This window comes from Bombina bombina, chromosome 3 (genome assembly GCF_027579735.1).
Source record: "Bombina bombina isolate aBomBom1 chromosome 3, aBomBom1.pri, whole genome shotgun sequence".
NCBI classification, from domain to species: Eukaryota; Metazoa; Chordata; class Amphibia; order Anura; family Bombinatoridae; genus Bombina; species Bombina bombina.
This window is the reverse complement of record NC_069501.1, coordinates 849,129,948-849,152,397: the sequence shown is the minus strand read 5'-3', so window position 1 is coordinate 849,152,397 and position 22,450 is coordinate 849,129,948. Positions and strand designations below refer to the sequence as shown.

The 22,450-nt window shown below is 36.6% G+C and overlaps 1 protein-coding gene across 2 annotated transcripts in view; it reads right to left on the bottom strand.

The window, feature by feature from the left end:
• TMTC4 (transmembrane O-mannosyltransferase targeting cadherins 4) overlaps positions 1-22,450 on the bottom strand; it is a 270,820-nt gene that overhangs the window by 114,057 nt on the left and 134,313 nt on the right. For both annotated transcript variants that reach the window (XM_053707811.1, XM_053707810.1), the window contains exons 9-11: positions 21,105-21,307; positions 18,722-18,893; positions 2,122-2,253 (exon numbers count right to left, since the gene is read on the bottom strand). In XM_053707811.1, coding sequence (XP_053563786.1) covers positions 2,122-2,253; positions 18,722-18,893; positions 21,105-21,307 — 507 coding nt within the window. The remainder of the gene's footprint in view (positions 1-2,121; positions 2,254-18,721; positions 18,894-21,104; positions 21,308-22,450) is intronic.

Here is a 22,450-nt window from a genome sequence, read left to right as displayed (position 1 = left end):
CTGGAGTAATAGCAATGGCACTTTTTCCTGTATGACAAAGTTCACACACAGCCAAGTAAAAATTAAGAAAAATGGATTTCCCCCTTACACAACTCTGAGAAACAGGGCTTTATTTGAATTTTTCCTCACACTTTTTGTAGAACTAAATCTACAAAACTACAGAACTACTATCAAAGATGAGCCATGTCTAAGCTAGGTACTGAAGAAAACATCTGCCTAAGAAAATGACTGCATGCTCTGTAAGGTTTGCTACCAAATATTCATTTTCTCATTGGATTTGTATCCATCTTTTATTTGACTCCTATTTGTATTCCAACAACTAACCAAACCCCACTGAGGAACAAACAGATCCCACCCAAGAAAGGCCAAATCAGATCACACCGTTTTTTTGGGCAACCCTAAACCATCCCAGGTCCTATAAATTTACACTTGATCATGAGCTAAAAATGTATAAAAGGGAACATGTGGTACAACGGTTGGCTTGAAACACCAAGATTCATAAGCCCTCTGTAATTCATAAACATCAATTCATAAGCCAATAACATTTTGTGACACAGATCAACCTAATGTCTTCCAAGTTGCAGGTCTTTGCAACCTGAATGTTTTGTTATTGCTGTAGTATGAGTCCTTACAAGATTCCTTAGCAGTACTCTTTATGATAAGCCTGTTAATGTTTATAACTATGTATGTCAAGCACATCTAACTCATTATGTTATTGTAGACTCAGTATGAATAAACTAAATGTTTTTGCAGTGTTGCTGTTATTATGTCACACGTTCTCTTGTTTTGCAGTAAGTGCTAACTTATAAACCATAGTTCTACTCCCTTTTCATAGTGTTCAAATTCTTTTATGCCACTTACTATGATTTAAAATTCAGAAATACTTACATTATACTGTGGATAGCTTCCCTTGCTTGTCTGCTCACCTTAACCATAATGAAGTATTTGGCACATCCTGAATTAACTAAAATTAACCTTAAAAAGGACAATACAAGCTTTGCTAGTTTTACAAGATTCAAGCATTCCATCCTGTGTCATTAACATTAAATGAAGTCATGGTTAAACGGTTTTGGAATTTACGAGTGAACACATAGAGGTAGATTTATCAAGCAGCGGATGCTGCAATTTACCCCTGAAGTTTCTGGTCCGCCTGAAACTTAAGTTAAGAAGCAGCGGTCGTAAGACTGCTGCTCCTTAACTCATCGGCCACCTCTGAGGTGGCGGACAGCAATCATCCCGATTGGGATGATTGACACCCTCTGCTAGCAGCCGATTGGCATGCAAATGTGCAGGGGGCGCAATTGCACAAGCATTTCACCAGAAATGCTTGTGCAATGATAAATGCTGACAGCGTATGCTGTCGGCACTTATCGATGTCGGGCGGACATGATCCGCTGCCCGACATTTGATAAATCTACCCTATGGTGCGGCTTATTTGCATGACTTGCCCACTATTCATGAAATATCAGAAACAGCAGGGGAAATTTTGTGTTTTGGTCCATTTGAACTGAAAGTTTTTCTGATCTGTAAACAAAGTTAGTTTTCTTTATTATTATGAAAATAAAAAATCAAAAGCATGTAGAGGGATAACAGTTGTGGTTTCATACATGAAGTTCTCTATACTCAATTTCTTTAGACAATTGTAATTATTATTATTTTTCAATGTCCTCAGAGCGTGGAGGCTCTCAGAAAGCTAAATATAAACTGTATAAAGAATGAAATATCATTACAAAATAGGTGTAAATCCCCCGTAATTCACGTTAACATCCCCTTGCAGAGCTCATAGTACATAGAACAAGTCTTAACACAAATAGCAGAAAGGAAGCTGCCAATCTAGATGTACTCCCTGGAACAGCAGCTCCCAAAACTAATGAAAATGCACAAAAAAGGAGAGACAAATAACAATTACACCAACCTATCATTAGTAAACTTCTATGTGAAACAGTGATGCGTAGCTATGAGAACTCACGTTCAGGGGAGGGCATTGCTAAGGCAGCTGATTTGCCTATGTTGAGAATATGCTAAAGCAAATATAGTCTTACTCAATGCTCAACATCTTATGATGATATTTAGGAGTAAATAAATAAATAAGTGCACATTATTATCATTTGATTTTCTTACCTTAGCATTCAATGGGCAAACTGGAAGTGCACTCTTGAAGAGCAGCTCCTCAGACTTCCACTGATTACTGCGAAATATACAGCGGCCAACATTAATGGCTAACAGTCCCAGCATGGCCACAGCCAGAAGTTGCTTAAAGAGAAGAGAAGTTTAGTATTCACAAAATGTAACACCCATATGTTTTAGTCAGAATAAGTGAAACATGTAAATGGACTATAACAAGTTAACTGTGTTCTACAGATTTGCTTCAATTTCATGTTATTCTTTGTTAAAGAGATATCTATATAGGCAGCGTGCACATGTCTGGAGCACTACATGACAGGAAAGTGTTGCCATCTAGTGTTCTAGAGACATGTGCATGCTCCTAAGCTTACCTTCCTGCTTTTCAACAAAGGATAACAAGACAACAAAGAAAATTTGATAATAATTCTATCTGAATCATGAAAGAAAAATTTGGGTTTTATATCCCTTTAACAATTCTAACCTGTATCAACTGATCCATACTTTTATTTTGTCTCTCAAGCACTTACACAAACCTGTGAAATGATTTAAAGCAAGAGAGTGGGCTCATTTATTCATTCAGAAACTTTAACTTTCTGCCACAGACCTAACTGTTATGGGGCATTCTTAATTCCGCCACCCCTCACTGGAATGACCATGGTGTGAGGTATTTTATCTCTAGAGCTACCTGGATGGATATTTCAGTGTTCCCCCCAGGACCTTTTTAGCGGGTACAACACCCAGCTGATTTTACTGACCACCCAGCTAAATCTTTAGCCAATATTAAGCTAATATTAGCCATTAAATACATTGTTAAATTATGCAATTAATTTGTGCTTTAAATAGCTGAAAATTATAAAATATTATAAAATATTACATTGTCCCCACCCGGCTGGCAACATTTTCTGTGGAGAAAACTGATATTTGATAAGTAAATTAGTAGCTTTGCGTTTTATAAGGACATGACGTGCTAAAGTATGAAACACAAACTTTATGTAAATGATTTCAACTGCAGATGCATGCAATGAACAGTGAATCTCTTTGCACGTTCAGGGCATTTGAGTCTGAGCTTTGTTATACTATTAAAGGGACATAATACTCATATGCTAAATCACTTGAAACTGATGCAGTATAACTATAAAAAGCTGACAGGAAAATATCACCTGAGCATCTCTATGTAAAAAAGAAAGATATTTTACCTCACAATCTCCTCAGCTCAGCAGAGTAAGTTTTGTGTAAAAAAGTTATACTCAGCTGCTCCCAGCTGCAGGTAAAAAAAAAAAAAATATATGAAGAAATGAACAGCAGCCAATCAGCATCAACAGTGCTGAGGTCATGAACTCTTTTACTGTGATCTCAGGAGATTTGACTTAAAGTGACATTATACCCAAAAAAGTTCTTTCAAGATTCAGACACAGAATACAATTTTAAACAACATTTCAATTTACTTCTGTTAACTAATTTGCTTCATTCTTTAGATATCCTTTGTTAAAGAAATAGCAATGCACAAGGGTGAGCCAATCAAATTAGGTATCTATGTGCAGCAACCAATCAGCAGATACTGAGCATATCTAGATATGCTTTTCATGAAAGAATATCAAGAAAATGAAGCAAATTAGAAAGTTGTTTAAAATGCTATTCTCTATCTGAATCATGAAAGAAAAAAATTGGGTTTAATGTCCTTTTAACTCTCATGAGATTTCATAGTAAACTTTCTTTAAACTGAAAAGGGAAATAATATGAGAGTGCACGAGGCTCAACCCCTTAGCTGTCCCGGAACAGACATACTGATTTACAATGAGATGTGGCTACTGAGGAACTTTTGAGGTAAAATATCTTTCTTTTTTACATAGAGATGTTCAGGTGATATTTTCTAGTCAGCTTTTTACAGCTATGCTGCATCACTTTCAAGTGTTTAAACATTTGGGTATTATGGCCCTTTAAAATAAAATAAAAAAATAAAAAAGAAGAAGGAAATGAAACCTAGAAACTACCTTGAGGGAGACTTAAACCCTTGAGGTTCATTTAAGCAGCAATGTGCCCTGTTCTCTGTACTAGGACATTTTTCTTTTTCTTTTTATTCTTTTTTTGCAGTTTTTAATTTTATGATAATATCACACAGATAAGCTCGCTATGTAAAATATCTTCAAAAAAATATCTTGTGCTTAAATCTTGCACAAAGGTCTATTTTAAGATCTTATAATTACTTAAATTCTATATTACTCATTTTTAAAGTAATAGTTTTTTCCCACGTATAATTTTCAATATTAATATAATCTCCAGCCAAACATAACATACTGTAGATAAATCTAAAATCTTAAATATGGTATTTGTACAAAAATTGTATATTTCATGCATACTTAAAGTGATAGTAAATCCTAGCATTTTTGAAACACTAGGACTTGCCAGTGCTACAAAGAAAGGGGACTTTTAGTTATGAAGAATAAAAAAAAAAACGTCATGCTGAAAGTACCTTTATTTGCAGTGAGTTTATGCTGAGCACCTCCGGCAAAACACACATTTTCCAGTGAGGTGACGCTTCTGACGCTACCTCTTAGCCAGTAGCCATGCAGACTAATCTGTATTATACCGGATGGCTAGCACGCTATTGGCTAAGAGGTGGAAATATCACCTCATTGAGGAAATAGCATTTTGCGGTGTGCTGACAGAGGCGCTCAGCTTGGCAAAAACTCGCTGCAAATAAAGGAACATTCAGCATGAAGTTTTTTTATACTTCATGACTGAAAATCCCCTTTATTTGTAGCACTGGTAAATCCTAGCATTTTAAAAATGCTAGGATTTACCATCACTTTAAAGGAACATAATTCATGATTCAGATAGAGCATGCAAATAAAGAACTTTCTAATTTGTTTCCATTATAACATTTTCTTTGTCCTCTTGGTATCTTTTGTTGAAAAAAGCTCAGGAGAATGAACGTATCTGGAGCACTATATGGCAGCTGTTTTGCAAGAATGTTATCCATTTGCAAGAGCACTAGACAGCAGCACTATTTCCTGCCATGTAGTGCTTCAAACGCCTACTTAAAGGGACAGTATACACTCATTTTTATATAACTGCATAAAATTTAATGTGTGTGAGGCGCTAGGCTGTGCCCACCTTGCCTTTCTACGGTTACTGTCTCCTTCCTAGACAGTTTTAAAGTAGGGAATAGATTAGAGTATATTGTAGAGGCGCTTACAGCTGTGGGTATTTAGTCCTAAAAATAAAAAAAAAATCACTTTTATCTCTACAAACTTCAGGTTCGATCACAGACTTAATAGCAATAATAATATGTTTAAAATAAAAATTTCAATATTATATAGAAAATGATCTCTATACCAACAGGGACAGAATATTGCATAAAAATTATTTCTTACAATTATATAATACACACTACTAGTAATACATTTCACATTGCATTCATACTCTCATTCATAAACAACCTATTTTTAAAAAACATATAAATAACCTAACTGGTCTTCCAAATTGTAATATTGTATTAAAGGGACATTAAACACTAAATACATGCTAATTAGAATGATGCATTCAAAGAAAAGATTGGTCCATGACTAACATGTAGATGTATTTTTTAAAGTTTCATTAGTTGTTTAAAAAGTAGCAAAATAAGTGTAAAGTTTTAGTGTCTATAAAACACTGGTAGCTGCCATGTTGTAACTTGTGTTACCTTCTCTGCTGTGGCCAATTAGGGTCAGTTATAAATAGGTCACTAGAGTGTGCAGCCAATGGCTGTGCTGGATTTAACAGTGTTCTGCACTTCCATTTCTAACAGGAACTGAAAAGCTCACAATTTCAGAATGGAATTACAGGCAAAGAGGACAAAATAAATAATGAAAGTATATTGCAGAGTTGTTTTATATATACAATTTATCATTTTATATTACCATCTCAAAGTGTTTAATGTCCCTTTAATAACAATGTAGCTATAAGTATAAAACAAGGAAAGTCTTAGTATTGACTCCAAATCTTGCGGAGTGCGTTTTGGCAATAACTAATAGTTGGCTTTTCTGACCATGGTTTTAAACTTGAGTCTTTTGTATTCAGAATGACTGTTTATATATTCAGGTACAGTCCTTTATCAGATCCCCAAGCCTTAGGGCCCCGGAGTGATATTCCGTAAAGTTCCGTAAAGTTGTAGAATATAGTAGTAAATGTTACCTTCAGATTAGATTGTTGTCAGTCCACAAAGGCACTCTTACCGCCCTGGTTCGAAATCTGCTCGCTGCTCGCTCTTGCAGGTCTCGGCAGATACAGCTTCACACTCACCGGGATTCTTCACGCTGCTAGCTTAGCGTCTGACGTCACCGGTTACCCTCAGCTGTGGAATGTATTGGATTCTGATATACTTGCGCAAGTAATCTTTCTGACGGTCTTCCGATTTTTCACTCTGCTCTTAGTACTCTGTACGCAGAGGTTCTTTGTACTCACAAAATCCTTCTTCCTTCTGTTGTGCAAATGTAAATCTCGGCAAATTATACCAAGTGTTCAGTATTCAGTATTTCTACGCGTTTCACCCACTTAAACCTGGGCTTTCTCAAGATACTGTTTACTCTCTCGCCTGTTTCTTAAATACCTGTTTCTGGATCCGGTGCAAATTGGAGCAGGTTGACTTCCTCTCCTAAGGCTTCATTTTGTGGGAACCTTGTGTGTTTTTCGCCATCAATTGCCAAAGTATTTTCTTTAGTATTACGATTTCTTTCGGTATTTATACCCTTCCTTCTCACATATAAATACATCAAACGATATATATTAAATTTATAGCTAATTAAAACTTTTTCAACCACATAACAATTAAAAAAAAAATATTCTCAATGACATTACAATTACAACCTAAAAAATTTTTTGGATAAATTCATTAAATAGTTTAGCCAATACATATAAAATATGAAATATAAATTATATAAAATAGAATTCTCTGAAATGAAATTTTTAAAATAATCAAATATCGTGTGGTCAATATATCTGATCTTATCTATAGGGGTTGTCTATATCTGATCCTATCTATAGGGGTTGCCTTCAAATTACTTATGCTTCAATTAAAACTTGTTCCTCTTAAAATCTATAAAATTAATTTGTTAAAAATTAATAAAAGATTACAGAAAGATACAAAAAAGTTTTATAAACCATATATATCTGATGCTTATTTTTCAAAATTTATTTTTATTTTTATTTTATAATTTTTTAATTTTTTAAATGGATATTTTCTTCAGGGCCTCTGATTATAACAAACTGGGATTAAAGGCTAGAATTTGATTATTTTAAAATATTAAGATTAAAATATGTTCCTACATTTCATTAAGAACAAATATAATGCGCTAACGGGGTATACCTATCTAAGAGGGGGCTAATGATCTAAGCTTCTAAATTTATAAGAATGGTGTAATTTCTATTTCTGAATTTAACCCATGGGGATACAATGTATTAAAATTGTAGATCATTTCTGCTTCTTTTCTTAACAGTTTATTTTCATAATCCCCTCCTCTCCAATCACCTTTCACTTTACATAGACCCCAGAATTTAAAATCTTTAAGACTATTATGGTGGACTTCTCTAAAATGTTGGTAGAGGTGGGTTTCTAGTTTCCCCTTTTCAATATTCCACAAATGCTCCCTCATTCTATCCCTGAGCATTCTGGTAGTTTCACCTACATAGACCATATCACAAGAACATTGTATCGCATAAATAACCCCCTTGCTATTGCACCTAATAGTATCCTTTATTTCAAAATCTATATTATTCCTTGGGACTTTAAAGATTTTCTTTTTTGAGCTGTATTTACATGATCTACATGTTACACAAGGGAAAAACCCCTTTAGCTCTTTTCCCCATAAGTCTTTATCTTTGCTCAGACCCCCTTTGTTTCTCTTGAACTCGCTCGGTGCCAGCATTGTTTTCAAATTTCTTGTTTTCTTGTATACTATTTTGGGGTAGGGAGGGAGTTTATCCCCTAATATGGGGTCATTTTTTACTATATGCCAATGTTTACGTAACAATTTCCTAATCAAGTTGCGATTATCACTAAATTCTGTTACAAATGGTACGCTGACATCCTCTGTTTGTTGATTCTTTATTTTATAGCTTAGGAGTGAGGCCCTATCCGTATTTCTCGCTCTTACTACTGCTTGTTTTATATTTTCATCCTTATAGCCTCTATCTTTAAATTTTCTCTCCACAGTTTTTATTTGTTCTTCAAAGTCTTTTAACTCTGTGCAGTTTTTTCTTATTCTGAGGCTTTGGCCTACCGGTATGTTACTCTTCCATTTGGAATAATGGCAGCTAGTGGCATGTATATAGTTGTTCGCATCAGTAGGCTTAAAATAAGTTTTAGTGACCAATTTATTCCCATCCGCCATTATCTCCAGATCTAAGAATGATATATTTTCTCGACTAATTTGATACGTAAAAGACAATCCCCTATCGTTGTTATTCATTAGACCAAAGGTATCCTTAAGTGATTCTTCACTACCATTCCATATAATGAAAATATCATCGATATATCTTTTAAATAGCACGAGATTCGCACCGAGCTCCGCATGGGACAGGAAACTTCGTTCCCACTCTCCCATAAACAAATTAGCATAGCTCTGTGTGAATCTCGTGCCCATCGCGGTTCCCTCAACCTGTAAATAGTACTTATTATCAAATGTAAAATAATTGTGTTCTAGTATAAACCGGATACATTCTAGAAAGAATTCTTTTTGTTCTTTCGGTATATCTTTATCCCTCTCCAGAACATTTTCTATTGCCTCAAGTCCTAGTTGATGGTTGATATTAGTATAAAGTGACGTAACGTCGCAAGTTGCCAAAAGATATTCTTTTTTCCATTCTATATCGCTCAGAATTCTGAGGACACTAGTGGTATCCTTTAAATAAGAGTCCAGTTTCGTAACATACTTTTGCAAAAATTTATCAACGTATTCGGAAAGGTTGGCTGTGAGGGACCCTATCCCCGAAACTATTGGCCTCCCTGGGGGATTGGTAAGGCTCTTGTGTACTTTCGGTAAAAAATAAAAGACTGGTATTTTTGGGAATGGTGGCATAATATAGGCATATTCTTTCTCATTTATAATACCCTTCTCTTTACCTTTATCTAAGATTCTCTTAAGTTTCCCCTGGTATTTATCTGTGGGATTTAGGTCTAATCTCTTGTATGTTTTCTTTTCACTTAACAGTCTTTCTGCCTCTAGTAAGTACTTCTCAGTATCCATAAGTACTAGACCTCCTCCCTTATCCGCCATTTTAATTGTTATACTTGAATCTGTCTGAAGTCCCTTCAAAATTTCCCTATCCTTCTTAGTTAGATTTTTCTTTGACGTTTCTTTTGTGTTCCCAATCTTTCTTAGATCAGCTAGGATTACCTTTTCGAAAGTCTCTAAATTACTCCCCCTATCATTTTTAGGGTAAAATTTAGACTTTAACTTTAAATTAGTGTGTTTGTAGTCGTTTTCTTCCTTATTAATAGTTTCAGCTCTAATGTATCTTTCCACTGGATTTTTTAGGAAGTATCTCTAGTGTTAAATTACGTACAAATTTCTTGATATTTATATGAGTCTCGAATCTATTCATGGGCTTAGATGGGGCAAATGATAGTCCCAATTTTAGGACCCTTTCCTCTTCTTTCTTTAAAACTTTTTTACTTAGGTTAAATATTCCAGTCATATTATCTATTACCTCTGTCTTTTTGACTCAATTCTTTCCTCTTCCTCCTCTGACTCCTCTATTTGTCTTTTTCCCAATCTTGGTCCTTTTAGTTCTTTTTCTTGTCCCTTTATATTCTTTAAATTTGGACCTTCCCTTGTGGAGTTTAGTCCTAAAAAAGAACTCTCCTCTCTAGTCAGCTGTACCTCTTTCACATTTTCCAGCGGTAAAAAACATAATTTATGTAAGAACTTACCTGATAAATTCATTTCTTTCATATTAGCAAGAGTCCATGAGCTAGTGACGTATGGGATATACATTCCTACCAGGATGGGATATAGATTCCTACCAGGAGGGGCAAAGTTTCCCAAACCTCAAAATGCCTATAAATACACCCCTCACCACACCCACAAATCAGTTTAACGAATAGCCAAGAAGTGGGGTGATAAGAAATAAGTGCGAAAGCATAAAAAATAAGGAATTGGAATAATTGTGCTTTATACAGAAAAATCATAACCACCACAAAAAAGGGTGGGCCTCATGGACTCTTGCTAATATGAAAGAAATGAATTTATCAGGTAAGTTCTTACATAAATTATGTTTTCTTTCATGTAATTAGCAAAAGTCCATGAGCTAGTGACGTATGGGATAATGACTACCCAAGATGTGGATCTTTCCACGCAAGAGTCACTAGAAAGGGAGGGATAAAATAAAGACAGCCAATTCCTGCTGAAAATAATCCACACCCAAAATAAAATCTAAATGAAAACATAAGCAGAAGATTCAAACTGAAACAGCTGCCTGAAGTACTTTTCTACCAAAAACTGCTTCAGAAGAAGAAAACACATCAAAATGGTAGAATTTAGTAAAAGTATGCAAAGAAGACCAAGTTGCTGCTTTGCAAATCTGATCAACCGAAGCTTCATTCCTAAACGCCCAGGAAGTAGAAACTGACCTAGTAGAATGAGCTGTAATGCTCTGAGGCGGAGTTTTACCCGACTCAACATAGGCATGATGAATTAAAGATTTCAACCAAGATGCCAAAGAAATGGCAGAAGCTTTCTGGCCTTTTCTGGAACCGGAAAAGATGACAAATAGACTAGAAGTCTTACGGAAAGTCTTAGTAGCTTCAACATAATATTTCAAAGCTCTAACAACATCCAAAGAATGCAATGATTTCTCCTTAGAATTCTTAGGATTAGGGCATAATGAAGGAACTACAATTTCTCTACTAATGTTGTTGGAATTCACAACCTTAGGTAAAAATTCAAAAGAAGTTCGCAACACTGCCTTATCCTGATGAAAAATCAGAAAAGGAGACTCACAAGAAAGAGCAGACAATTCAGAGACTCTTCTGGCAGAAGAGATGGCCAAAAGGAACAAAACTTTCCAAGAAAGTAATTTAATGTCCAATGAATGCATAGGTTCAAATGGAGGAGCTTGAAGAGCCCCCAGAACCAAATTCAAACTCCAAGGAGGAGAAATTGACTTAATGACAGGTTTTATACGAACCAAAGCTTGTACAAAACAATGAATATCAGGAAGATTAGCAATCTTTCTGTGAAAAAGAACAGAAAGAGCAGAGATTTGACCTTTCAAGGAACTTGCGGACAAACCTTTATCTAAACCATCCTGAAGAAACTGTAAAATTCTCGGAATTCTAAAAGAATGCCAGGAAAAATGATGAGAAAGACACCAAGAAATATAAGTCTTCCAGACTCTATAATATATCTCTCTAGATACAGATTTACGAGCCTGTAACATAGTATTAATCACAGAGTCAGAGAAACCTCTTTGACCAAGAATCAAGCGTTCAATCTCCATACCTTTAAATTTAAGGATTTGAGATCCTGATGGAAAAAAGGACCTTGCGACAGAAGGTCTGGTCTTAACGGAAGAGTCCACGGTTGGCAAGAGGCCATCCGGACAAGATCCGCATACCAAAACCTGTGAGGCCATGCTGGAGCTACCAGCAGAACAAACGAGCATTCCTTCAGAATCTTGGAGATTACTCTTGGAAGAAGAACTAGAGGCGGAAAGATATAGGCAGGATGATACTTCCAAGGAAGTGATAATGCATCAACTGCCTCCGCCTGAGGATCCCGGGATCTGGACAGATACCTGGGAAGTTTCTTGTTTAGATGAGAAGCCATCAGATCTATTTCTGGAAGTTCCCACATTTGAACAATCTGAAGAAATACCTCTGGGTGAAGAGACCATTCGCCCGGATGCAACGTTTGGCGACTGAGATAATCCGCTTCCCAATTGTCTATTCCTGGAATATGAACCGCAGAGATTAGACAGGAGCTGGATTCCGCCCAAACCAGAATTCGAGATACTTCTTTCATAGCCAGAGGACTGTGAGTCCCTCCTTGATGATTGATGTATGCCACAGTTGTGACATTGTCTGTCTGAAAACAAATGAACGATTCTCTCTTCAGAAGAGGCCAAGACTGAAGAGCTCTGAAAATTGCACGGAGTTCCAAAATATTGATCAGTAATCTCACCTCCTGAGATTCCCAAACCCCTTGTGCTGTCAGAGACCCCCACACAGCTCCCCAACCTGTAAGACTTGCATCTGTTGAAATTACAGTCCAGGTCGGAAGAACAAAAGAAGCCCCCTGAACTAAACGATGGTGATCTGTCCACCACGTCGGAGAGTGTCGTACAATCGGTTTTAAAGATATTAATTGAGATATCTTTGTGTAATCCCTGCACCATTGGTTCAGCATACAGAGCTGAAGAGGTCGCATGTGAAAACGAGCAAAGGGGATCGCGTCCGATGCAGCAGTCATAAGACCTAGAATTTCCATGCATAAGGCTACCGAAGGGAATGATTGTGACTGAAGGTTTCGACAAGCTGAAATCAATTTTAGATGTCTCTTGTCTGTCAAAGACAGAGTCATGGACACTGAATCTATCTGGAAACCCAAAAAGGTTACCCTTGTCTGAGGAATCAATGAACTTTTTAGTGAATTAATCCTCCAACCATGATGTTGAAGAAACAACAAAAGTCGATTCGTATGAAATTCTGCTAAATGTGAAGACTGATCAAGTACCAAGATATCGTCCAAATAAGGAAATACCACAATACCCTGTTCTCTGATTACAGATAGAAGGGCACCGAGAACCTTTGTAAAAATTCTTGGAGCTGTTGCTAGGCCAAACGGCAGAGCCACAAACTGGTAATGCTTGTCTAGGAAAGAGAATCTCAGAAACTGATAGTGAGCTGGATGAATCGGAATATGCAGATATGCATCCTGTAAATCTATTGTAGACATATAATGCCCTTGCTGAGCAAAAGGCAGGATAGTCCTTACAGTTACCATTTTGAATGTTGGTATCCTTACATAACGATTCAATATTTTTAGATCCAGAACTGGTCTGAAGGAATTCTCCTTCTTTGGTACAATGAAGAGATTCGAATAAAACCCCAGCCCCTGTTCCAGAACTGGAACTGGCATAATTACTCCAGCCAACTCTAGATCTAAAACACATTTCAGAAATGCTTGAGCTTTCGCTGGATTTACTGGGACACGGGAAAGAAAGAATCTCTTTGCAGGAGGTCTTATCTTGAAACCAATTCTGTACCCTTCTGAAATAATGTTCTGAATCCAAAGATTGTGAACAGAATTGATCCAAATTTCTTTGAAAAAAACGTAATCTGCCCCCTACCAGCTGAGCTGGAATGAGGGCCGCACCTTCATGTGGACTTAGAAGCTGGCTTTGCTTTTCTAGAAGGCTTGGATTTATTCCAGACTGGAGATGGTTTCCAAACTGAAACTGCTCCTGAGGATGAAGGATCAGGCTTTTGTTCTTTGTTGAAACGAAAGGAACGAAAACGGTTATTAGCCCTGTTTTTACCCTTAGATTTTTATCCTGTGGTAAAAAAGTTCCTTTCCCACCAGTAACAGTTGAGATAATAGAATCCAACTGAGAACCAAATAATTTATTACCCTGGAAAGAAAGGGAAAGTAGAGTCGATTTAGAAGACATATCAGCATTCCAAGTTTTAAGCCATAAAGCTCTTCTAGCTAAAATAGCTAGAGACATAAACCTGACATCAACTCTGATAATATCAAAAATGGCATCACAAATAAAATTATTAGCATGTTGAAGAAGAATAATAATGTTATGAGAATCATGATCTGTTACTTGTTGCGCTAAAGTTTCCAACCAAAAAGTTGAAGCTGCAGCAACATCCGCCAAAGATATAGCAGGTCTAAGAAGATTACCTGAACACAAATAAGCTTTTCTTAGAAAGGATTCAATTTTCCTATCTAAAGGATCCTTAAAGGAAGTACCATCTGCCGTAGGAATAGTAGTACGTTTAGCAAGGGTAGAGATAGCCCCATCAACTTTAGGGATTTTGTTCCAAAACTCTAATCTGTCAGACGGCACAGGATATAATTGCTTAAAACGTTTAGAAGGAGTAAATGAATTACCCAATTTATTCCATTCCCTGGAAATTACTTCAGAAATAGCACCAGGAACAGGAAAAACTTCTGGAATAACTACAGGAGATTTAAAGACCTTGTCTAAACGTTTAGATTTAGTATCAAGAGGACCAGAATCCTCAATTTCTAATGCAATTGGGACTTCTTTAAGTAAAGAACGAATAAATTCCATTTTAAATAAATATGAAGATTTATCAGCATCCACCTCTGAAACAGAATCCTCTGAACCAGAAGAATCATTAGAATCAGAATGATGATGTTCATTTAAAAATTCATCTGGATAAAGAGAAGTTTTAAAAGACTTTTTATGTTTACTAGAAGGAGGAATAACAGACATAGCCTTCTTAATAGATTCAGCAACAAAATCTCTTATGTTATCAGGAACACTCTGAACATTAGATGTTGATGGAACTGCAACAGGTAATGGTATTTTACTAAAGGAAATATTTTCTGCATTAACAAGTTTGTCATGACATTTAATACAAACAACAGCTGGAGGAACAGCTACCAAAAGTTTACAGCAGATACACTTAGCTTTGGTAGTTCCAGCACCAGGCAGCGATTTTCCTTAAGTATCTTCTGACTCGGATGCAACATGAGACATCTTGCAATATGTAAGAGAAAAAACAACATATAAAGCAAAATTGATCAAATTCCTTAAATGACAGTTTCAGGAATGGGAAAAAATGCCAAAGAAACAAGCTTCTAGCAACCAGAAGCAAGGAAAAATGAGGAGACAAAAGCGACGCCCATATTTTTTTTAGCGCCAAATAAGACGCCCACATTATTTGACGCCACATCCGGAACGCCGACATTTTTTGGCGCAAAAGAACGTAAAAAAATGACGCAACTTCCGGCGACACATATGACGCCGGAAACAGAAAAGATTTTTTGCGCCAAAAAAGTCTGCGCCAAGAATGACGCAATAAAATGAAGCATTTTCAGCCCCCGCGAGCCTAACAGCCCACAGGGAAAAAGTCAAATTTTTTAAGGTAAGAAAAAATTATTGATTCAAATGCATTATCCCAAATATGAAACTGACTGTCTGAAAATAAGGAATGTTGAACATCCTGAGTCAAGGCAAATAAATGTTTGAATACATATATTTAGAACTTTATAAAAAAAGCGCCCAACCATAGCTTAGAGTGTCACAGAAAATAAGACTTACTTACCCCAGGACACTCGTCTACATGTTGTAGAAAGCCAAACCAGTACTGAAACGAAAATCAGCAGAGGTAATGGTATATATATAAGACTATATCGTCGATCTGAAAAGGGAGGTAAGAGATGAATCTCTACGACCGATAACAGAGAACCTATGAAATAGACCCCGTAGAAGGAGATCATTGCATTCAAATAGGCAATACTCTCCTCACATCCCTCTGACATTCACTGCACGCTGAGAGGAAAACCGGGCTCCAACTTGTTGCAGAGCGCATATCAACGTAGAATCTAGCACAAACTTACTTCACCACCTCCATAGGAGGCAAAGTTTGTAAAACTGATTTGTGGGTGTGGTGAGGGGTGTATTTATAGGCATTTTGAGGTTTGGGAAACTTTGCCCCTCCTGGTAGGAATGTATATCCCATACGTCACTAGCTCATGGACTCTTGCTAATTACATGAAAGAAATCTATTTTTAACTGTAATCGACCCTTGTCTATTGTCCCCTCTATTTTCTCTTTTATCGTTGGACTGCTGATAATCTTCCTGTTGTATATACTCTCCATTATTTCTTTCTAGATGGTCTGTGTTTCTATACATATTGTCATTATATTGATGTGTATTTTTATTTCCATTTCTCCTATAGTCTATCCTATTTCTATTAGAATAGGTGTTTTGTCTCCAATTGCCATTATAATACTCATTTCTATTCCAATAGTTCCTTCTATTAAACCTATTATATCCTCTCTCTTGATAGAAACCCCTATCTTGGTAGAAATCTCTATTTTAATAAGACCGGTCCCTATTATAGTTCCCATTATCATAGTTTCTATATTGATTCTCACGCCATCCCTCCTTTTGATTATAGGGTCTACTCTGTATATTAAACCATCTCTCATCATGTGTTTGGACAGGATTTTCTTTCTTATGTGTAATCGTATTGGTTCTTTCAGTCACCTCTATGTCTTCTATTTGTATATCCATAGCTTCGTTCGTATCCCTTTCAAATTTTTTGTATTTTATTGATAGGATTTCTTTTTTAGTATTTTCCAGCCTCTCAATCACAATTCTTTGTTTTTCCTTGAAACTTTGATCCTCTTTTACAATCTCCAATTTTCCTTTAATTTCTAATATCTCATTATCAATTTGTTCTAGACTATTATTGCGTGATTTTTTAATAATCCCTATTAATTTCCTTGAAGCCTCACTTAAAACTTCATTCCATTCTGTCTGTAAAGTGTCACTTAATTCAAAAGAACATTTTTTCTTTAGTTTCAAACCCCTCGGTAATATATTTTGATCTAGATATCGCTCTAAAAAAATCAACTCCATTTTTTGTTTTAGTTTGATTAGCTATAAATTTAATATATATAGTTTGATGTATTTATATGTGAGAAGGAAGGGTATAAATACCGAAAGAAATCGAAATACTAAAGAAAATACTTTGGCAATTGATAGCGAAAAACACACAAGGTTCCCACAAAATGAAGCCTTAGGAGAGGAAGTCAACCTGCTCCAATTTGCACCGGATGCAGAAACAGGTATTTAAGAAACAGGTGAGAGAGTAAACAGTATCTTGAGAAAGCCCAGGTTTAAGTGGGTGAAACGCGTAGAAATACTGAATACTGAACACTTGGTATAATTTGCCGAGATTTACATTTGCACAACAGAAGGAAGAAGGATTTTGTGAGTACAAAGAACCTCTGCGTACAGAGTACTAAGAGCAGAGTGAAAAATCGGAAGACCGTCAGAAAGATTACTTGCGCAAGTATATCAGAATCCAATACATTCCACAGCTGAGGGTAACCGGTGACGTCAGACGCTAAGCTAGCAGCGTGAAGAATCCCGGTGAGTGTGAAGCTGTATCTGCCGAGACCTGCAAGAGCGAGCAGCGAGCAGATTTCGAACCAGGGTGGTAAGAGTGCCTTTGTGGACTGACAACAATCTAATCTGAAGGTAACATTTACTACTATATTCTACAACTTTACGGAATATCACTCCGGGGCCCTAAGGCTTGGGGATCTGATAAAGGACTGTACCTGAATATATAAACAGTCATTCTGAATACAAAAGACTAAAGTTTAAAACCATGGTCAGAAAAGCCAACTATTAGTTATTGCCAAAACGCACTCCGCAAGATTTGGAGTCAATACTAAGACTTTCCTTGTTTTATACTTATAGCTACATTGTTATTAATACAATATTACAATTTGGAAGACCAGTTAGGTTATTTATATGTTTTTTAAAAATAGGTTGTTTATGAATGAGAGTATGAATGCAATGTGAAATGTATTACTAGTAGTGTGTATTATATAATTGTAATAAATAATTTTTATGCAATATTCTGTCCCTGTTGGTATAGAGATCATTTTCTATATAATATTGAAATTTTAATTTTAAACATATTATTATTGCTATTAAGTCTGTGATCGAACCTGAAGTTTGTAGAGATAAAAGTGAATTTTTTTTATTTTTTTTTAGGACTAAATACCCACAGCTGTAAGCGCCTCTACAATATACTCTAATATATAACTGCATGTAATAGACACTACTATGAAGAAGAAGATGCACAGATACTGATATAAAAATCCAGTATAAAACGGTTTAAAAACTTACTTTAAAAGCTCTCAGTTTAGCTCTATTGAAAAGGTAGTTGGAAAGCCCACTGCAAGTGGGAAATAAGACCCTCCCCCTTCTTTTGCATATGAAAAGACCCTTTACACAAACAGGAGCAAGTTGGAGAAGGTAGCTGACAGTATTCTCATAAAACTTTGGGACTTGGCTAGGAGTCTGAAAATCAGAGCAATGTTATTTAAAAATAAGCAAAACTATACATTAAAAAAAAATAATAATCTTTATGGGCTATATAAATAGATCATCTACAAAACATTTATGCAAAGAAAAAAATGAGTGTATAATGTCCCTTTAAGTATATCTTCAACAAAGAGTACTATGGCATTGAAGCAAATTTGAGAACATATTCAGAAGCAAATTGGAAACTTTTGTAAAATGGTATGCTTTGTCTGAATCACAAAATATTTTTTTTTGGGTTTTATATCCCTTTAAATCAATTTTGGCTGTTATTTTTACAGTTGTGCAAAGAAATAAAAGAAGAAGCGCTAAAGGAAATGTGGACCCTGCTAAACTCGTGTGTTCCCCTTCAAGAAAACAAATGATGCAAAAATGTGTAGGAAAGGAGTTGAGCGCTAAAAGCACGGGTCAAAATATAGAGTCAATACATGAATGAATATAAAAACAAGTATAAAGTGTAAGATACTATTATAAGGGGCCTAGAAGAAACATATGGAAGAAGAAGAAATTTACCTTATTTTTAACTTGACCACAGAGTTTGCTATATCCATAGGACAGCAGCACACAGTACCCTATACTTGGTAGGTATAAGACTCGTTCTGCAACCACAAAACCAACTCTGAAGAACAAATTACTTGCAGGAAGAAAAGGGATGATGAGAAATCCCAGTCCCAGCGTGAGGATTCTATGAAACACAAATTATAACAGATAATACAGTACTTTCCAGAGTTTGTCATTTGCCTAGTGAATGACAATATATGAGCAATTTAGTAGCAAATATGTCAGTCTTAAATATGTCTTTTATTCTATCAACACATGAACTAATGTTTTGATGAGACCTTGAAAGACCAAAACAAATAATTAGATAAAGTTTATACTGGTTCCTCAAAATTTCACAATTATTTGTACTTTTGTCTTGTGATGAACCAGCTAAATATATTATTAACATGGGAAGACAGATAATACATAACTTTTGAAAAGGGACATATAAATACATAAATAAAATCTCCCTTTGTTGCATCTGACAAAGGGTATTTATAAATGGATTAAATGAACATAAAAGTTGAATCTAAAATGCACTATTTCAGTGCCTCCTTTAAAAATACTGTCACAGCTTCAGTAGTGCTATGTTTCCAAGTGCACACATCCTATCACAGACTACCAACTTGTTTGTTTTTAATGTGCATGGAACACTGTTCGACGTATAGCCAAGGAAGCTGTCCCTATTAGCTAGTGACAATAGATACCGGCACCTTCTGCTTAAATAGCTGTGAAATATTATAAAAAAATCAGTTACACACAGGGCCCCATTTATTAAAAAGTCACCTGCATGTTTAGAGTCATCTTGCAGGAAATACATTTCCAGTCTGTGATGATAGAGATGCAAGGTTACACACTGCATATTACTTTATGTAGTGCACAAATACAGTACAGGTATACCTCACTGATACAGCGGGTTAGGGACCGGAGCCCCGCTGTAAAGTGAAAACCGCCTTAAAATGAAACAACGTGGTTTTAGCTTTCTTTTCACTTGCCAGTGTGTTTACAAACTTAAAAACATGTTTGAACTAACATATATTAGGGGTGCAATAGTGCTAAGTTTAGTTGAACACTAGCACAGCACAGTATTCAATTAGTATTCAATAAAAACTCATTGCACTGTAATGCTGTAAACAGAGTGAACTGCGCATAACAAAATGATGCCAGTCACTTTTCTCGCAATCTCACGATGAGTACAGCACTGTTTCAAAACCCTTGAAGGTTGAACTTCAGCTCCACAAAGCGCTGTATTAGCGAAACGCTGTAAAGTGAGGTATACCTGTATATAAAAGTTTTGTTTTTTTTAACATATTTAATAAATGTATATATTTTAAAGGCACAGTAAACACCTTGAGATTTTTATATAAAATGTTTAGTTATGCATAATAAAAGAACACTATATTTTATTATTGATTTGCCCCATTTTATATAAATTAGCTGTAAAATTTCTAATTCTCAGAACTTAAGATGCCAACTGGTGACTTCTCAGGGCTTACACTACTACAAATCTATCTGTAACTGGCTTTACTTTTTAACAACTGCAAAATAATGCATTTTATATAAACTTTATCACAGTGGCAATCCTTGTTGTCTGTGGACTAACTAACACCCAGAATGGCTCCTCCAAATAAGGCAAATGCTCCTAGTTTGGCTATTAAAAAAAAATTATAGTAAAAAGGGTGTTCATTTGTTTTAAAAAATAAAAAATTAAACTCCGCCATAGCAACACAGCAGAAATGTTTTCTAACTTATAGGTGTTTACTGTTCCCTTAAAGATTAATGATTACTTTTACCCTACTGGTGACCGAGTGCAAACACATTTTATTTTCTATAATGCTGCCAATCCAAAACTGTGATGCCAACCCCTTACAGTTCAATGGTAGTGCCCTCCTGTGCCTCTGTAGGAACAGGAACAATAGGGAGTGCTGGTAGATTCCCTACTGAGGTGCAGGAGTGCGCTACTATTAAAAGTTATGGAGACAAATGTGTTTTACATGGGCCAGACAGCAGCTAAAAAGAAGCTAATTATGCACCGTTTCAAACAGACGGCACTCGCAATCACTTTAAAGTTAGCAAGTTTATAACCACATGGTGGGGGTAGATTTATAAAGTTGCATATGTAGCTTTTCTGGCTATGACATCGCAAGTGGCGATTGAATATAGCCTGCAGGGATGGTTAATTTACCAAAGGATGTAACTGATAAATGTTTTGCAAAGTCAGCGCTTATGAATGTTTAATCCTAGCAGTATGGCTTTTGAAGTGAAATACGCTTCATACACATTTGGCCCTTTGTCCAATAATTCAACACCTCACAGAAAATGTAGGTTACATAACTATTATACTAAAATAACATACCTTCTCTTCTGATCATCTTTGGAGCATAATGCGTGGTACCCTAAGCCTATTAGGCAGAACCAAAGTGCTACTAGTGCAATTATTCTCCCGTCATTGAGAGCGGAAATAAGAGGTATGCAGCCCATTGACCAATCAAAGCACAGCCACCAGGGGCACAGCAGCAGCCAGCCATTCAATGAATAGTAGTAGTTATAGTTTATTACCTGTGATTGAGAGGGGGGGAAGTTAAAAACACTAGAAAAAAAGAAATCACATAATATACATCTTGTACAATTATTATGTCATAACTCTTTTCTCAAATGTTAACTATAAATACAGACATGCAGAACAGCTGCAGAAGCAACAGCTTATACTCTGCTTATGTCACATGTGGGTTTTCAGGTTAGAGGTGTAGATTGATTAAAAGTATAGATGAGATGAGAAGTTATGATCTTGACATAATGTCACCTCATCCCAAACAGACTTCTACTAGCAATAAAAAATAAAACAGCTGCTACAGCTGATTCACATCATGTATATACCCCAATAACACATTATTATCTATATGTACTTTACATATATATGTGTGTCCTGCCTGCACAGTACCTCTGTGTGTGTGTGTGTGTCCTGCCTGCACAGTACCTCTGTGTCTGTCTGTGTGTCCTACCTGCACAGTACCTCTGTGTCTGTCTGTGTGTCCTACCTGCACAGTACCTCTGTGTCTGTCTGTGTGTCCTACCTGCACAGTACCTCTGTGTCTGTCTGTGTGTCCTACCTGCACAGTACCTCTGTGTCTGTCTGTGTGTCCTACCTGCACAGTACCTCTGTGTGTGTCCTGCCTGCAGAGTTCCCCTGCGTATGTCCTGCCTGCCTGCACAGTACCCCTCTGTGTGTGTGTGTCCTGCCTGCACAGTACCACTCTGTGTGTGTGTCCTGCCTGCACAGTATCTGTGTGTGTGTTCCCTGCCTGCACAGTACCTCTGTGTGTGTGTGTGTGTTCCCTGCCTGCACAGTACCTCTGTGTGTGTGTGTCCTGCCTGCACACTACCTCTGTGTGTGTGTGTCCTGCCTGCACACTACCTCTGTGTGTGTGTGTCCTGCCTGCACACTACCTCTGTGTGTGTGTGTCCTGCCTGCACACTACCTCTGTGTGTGTGTGTCCTGCCTGCACACTACCTCTGTGTTTGTGTGTCCTGCCTGCACACTACCTCTGTGTGTGTGTGTGTCCTGCCTGCACACTACCTCTGTGTGTGTGTGTGTCCTGCCTGCACACTACCTCTGTGTGTGTGTGTCCTGCCCTACTCTGTGTGGTGTGTGTCCTGCACACTACCTCTGTGTGTGTGTGTGTCCTGCCTGCACACTACCTC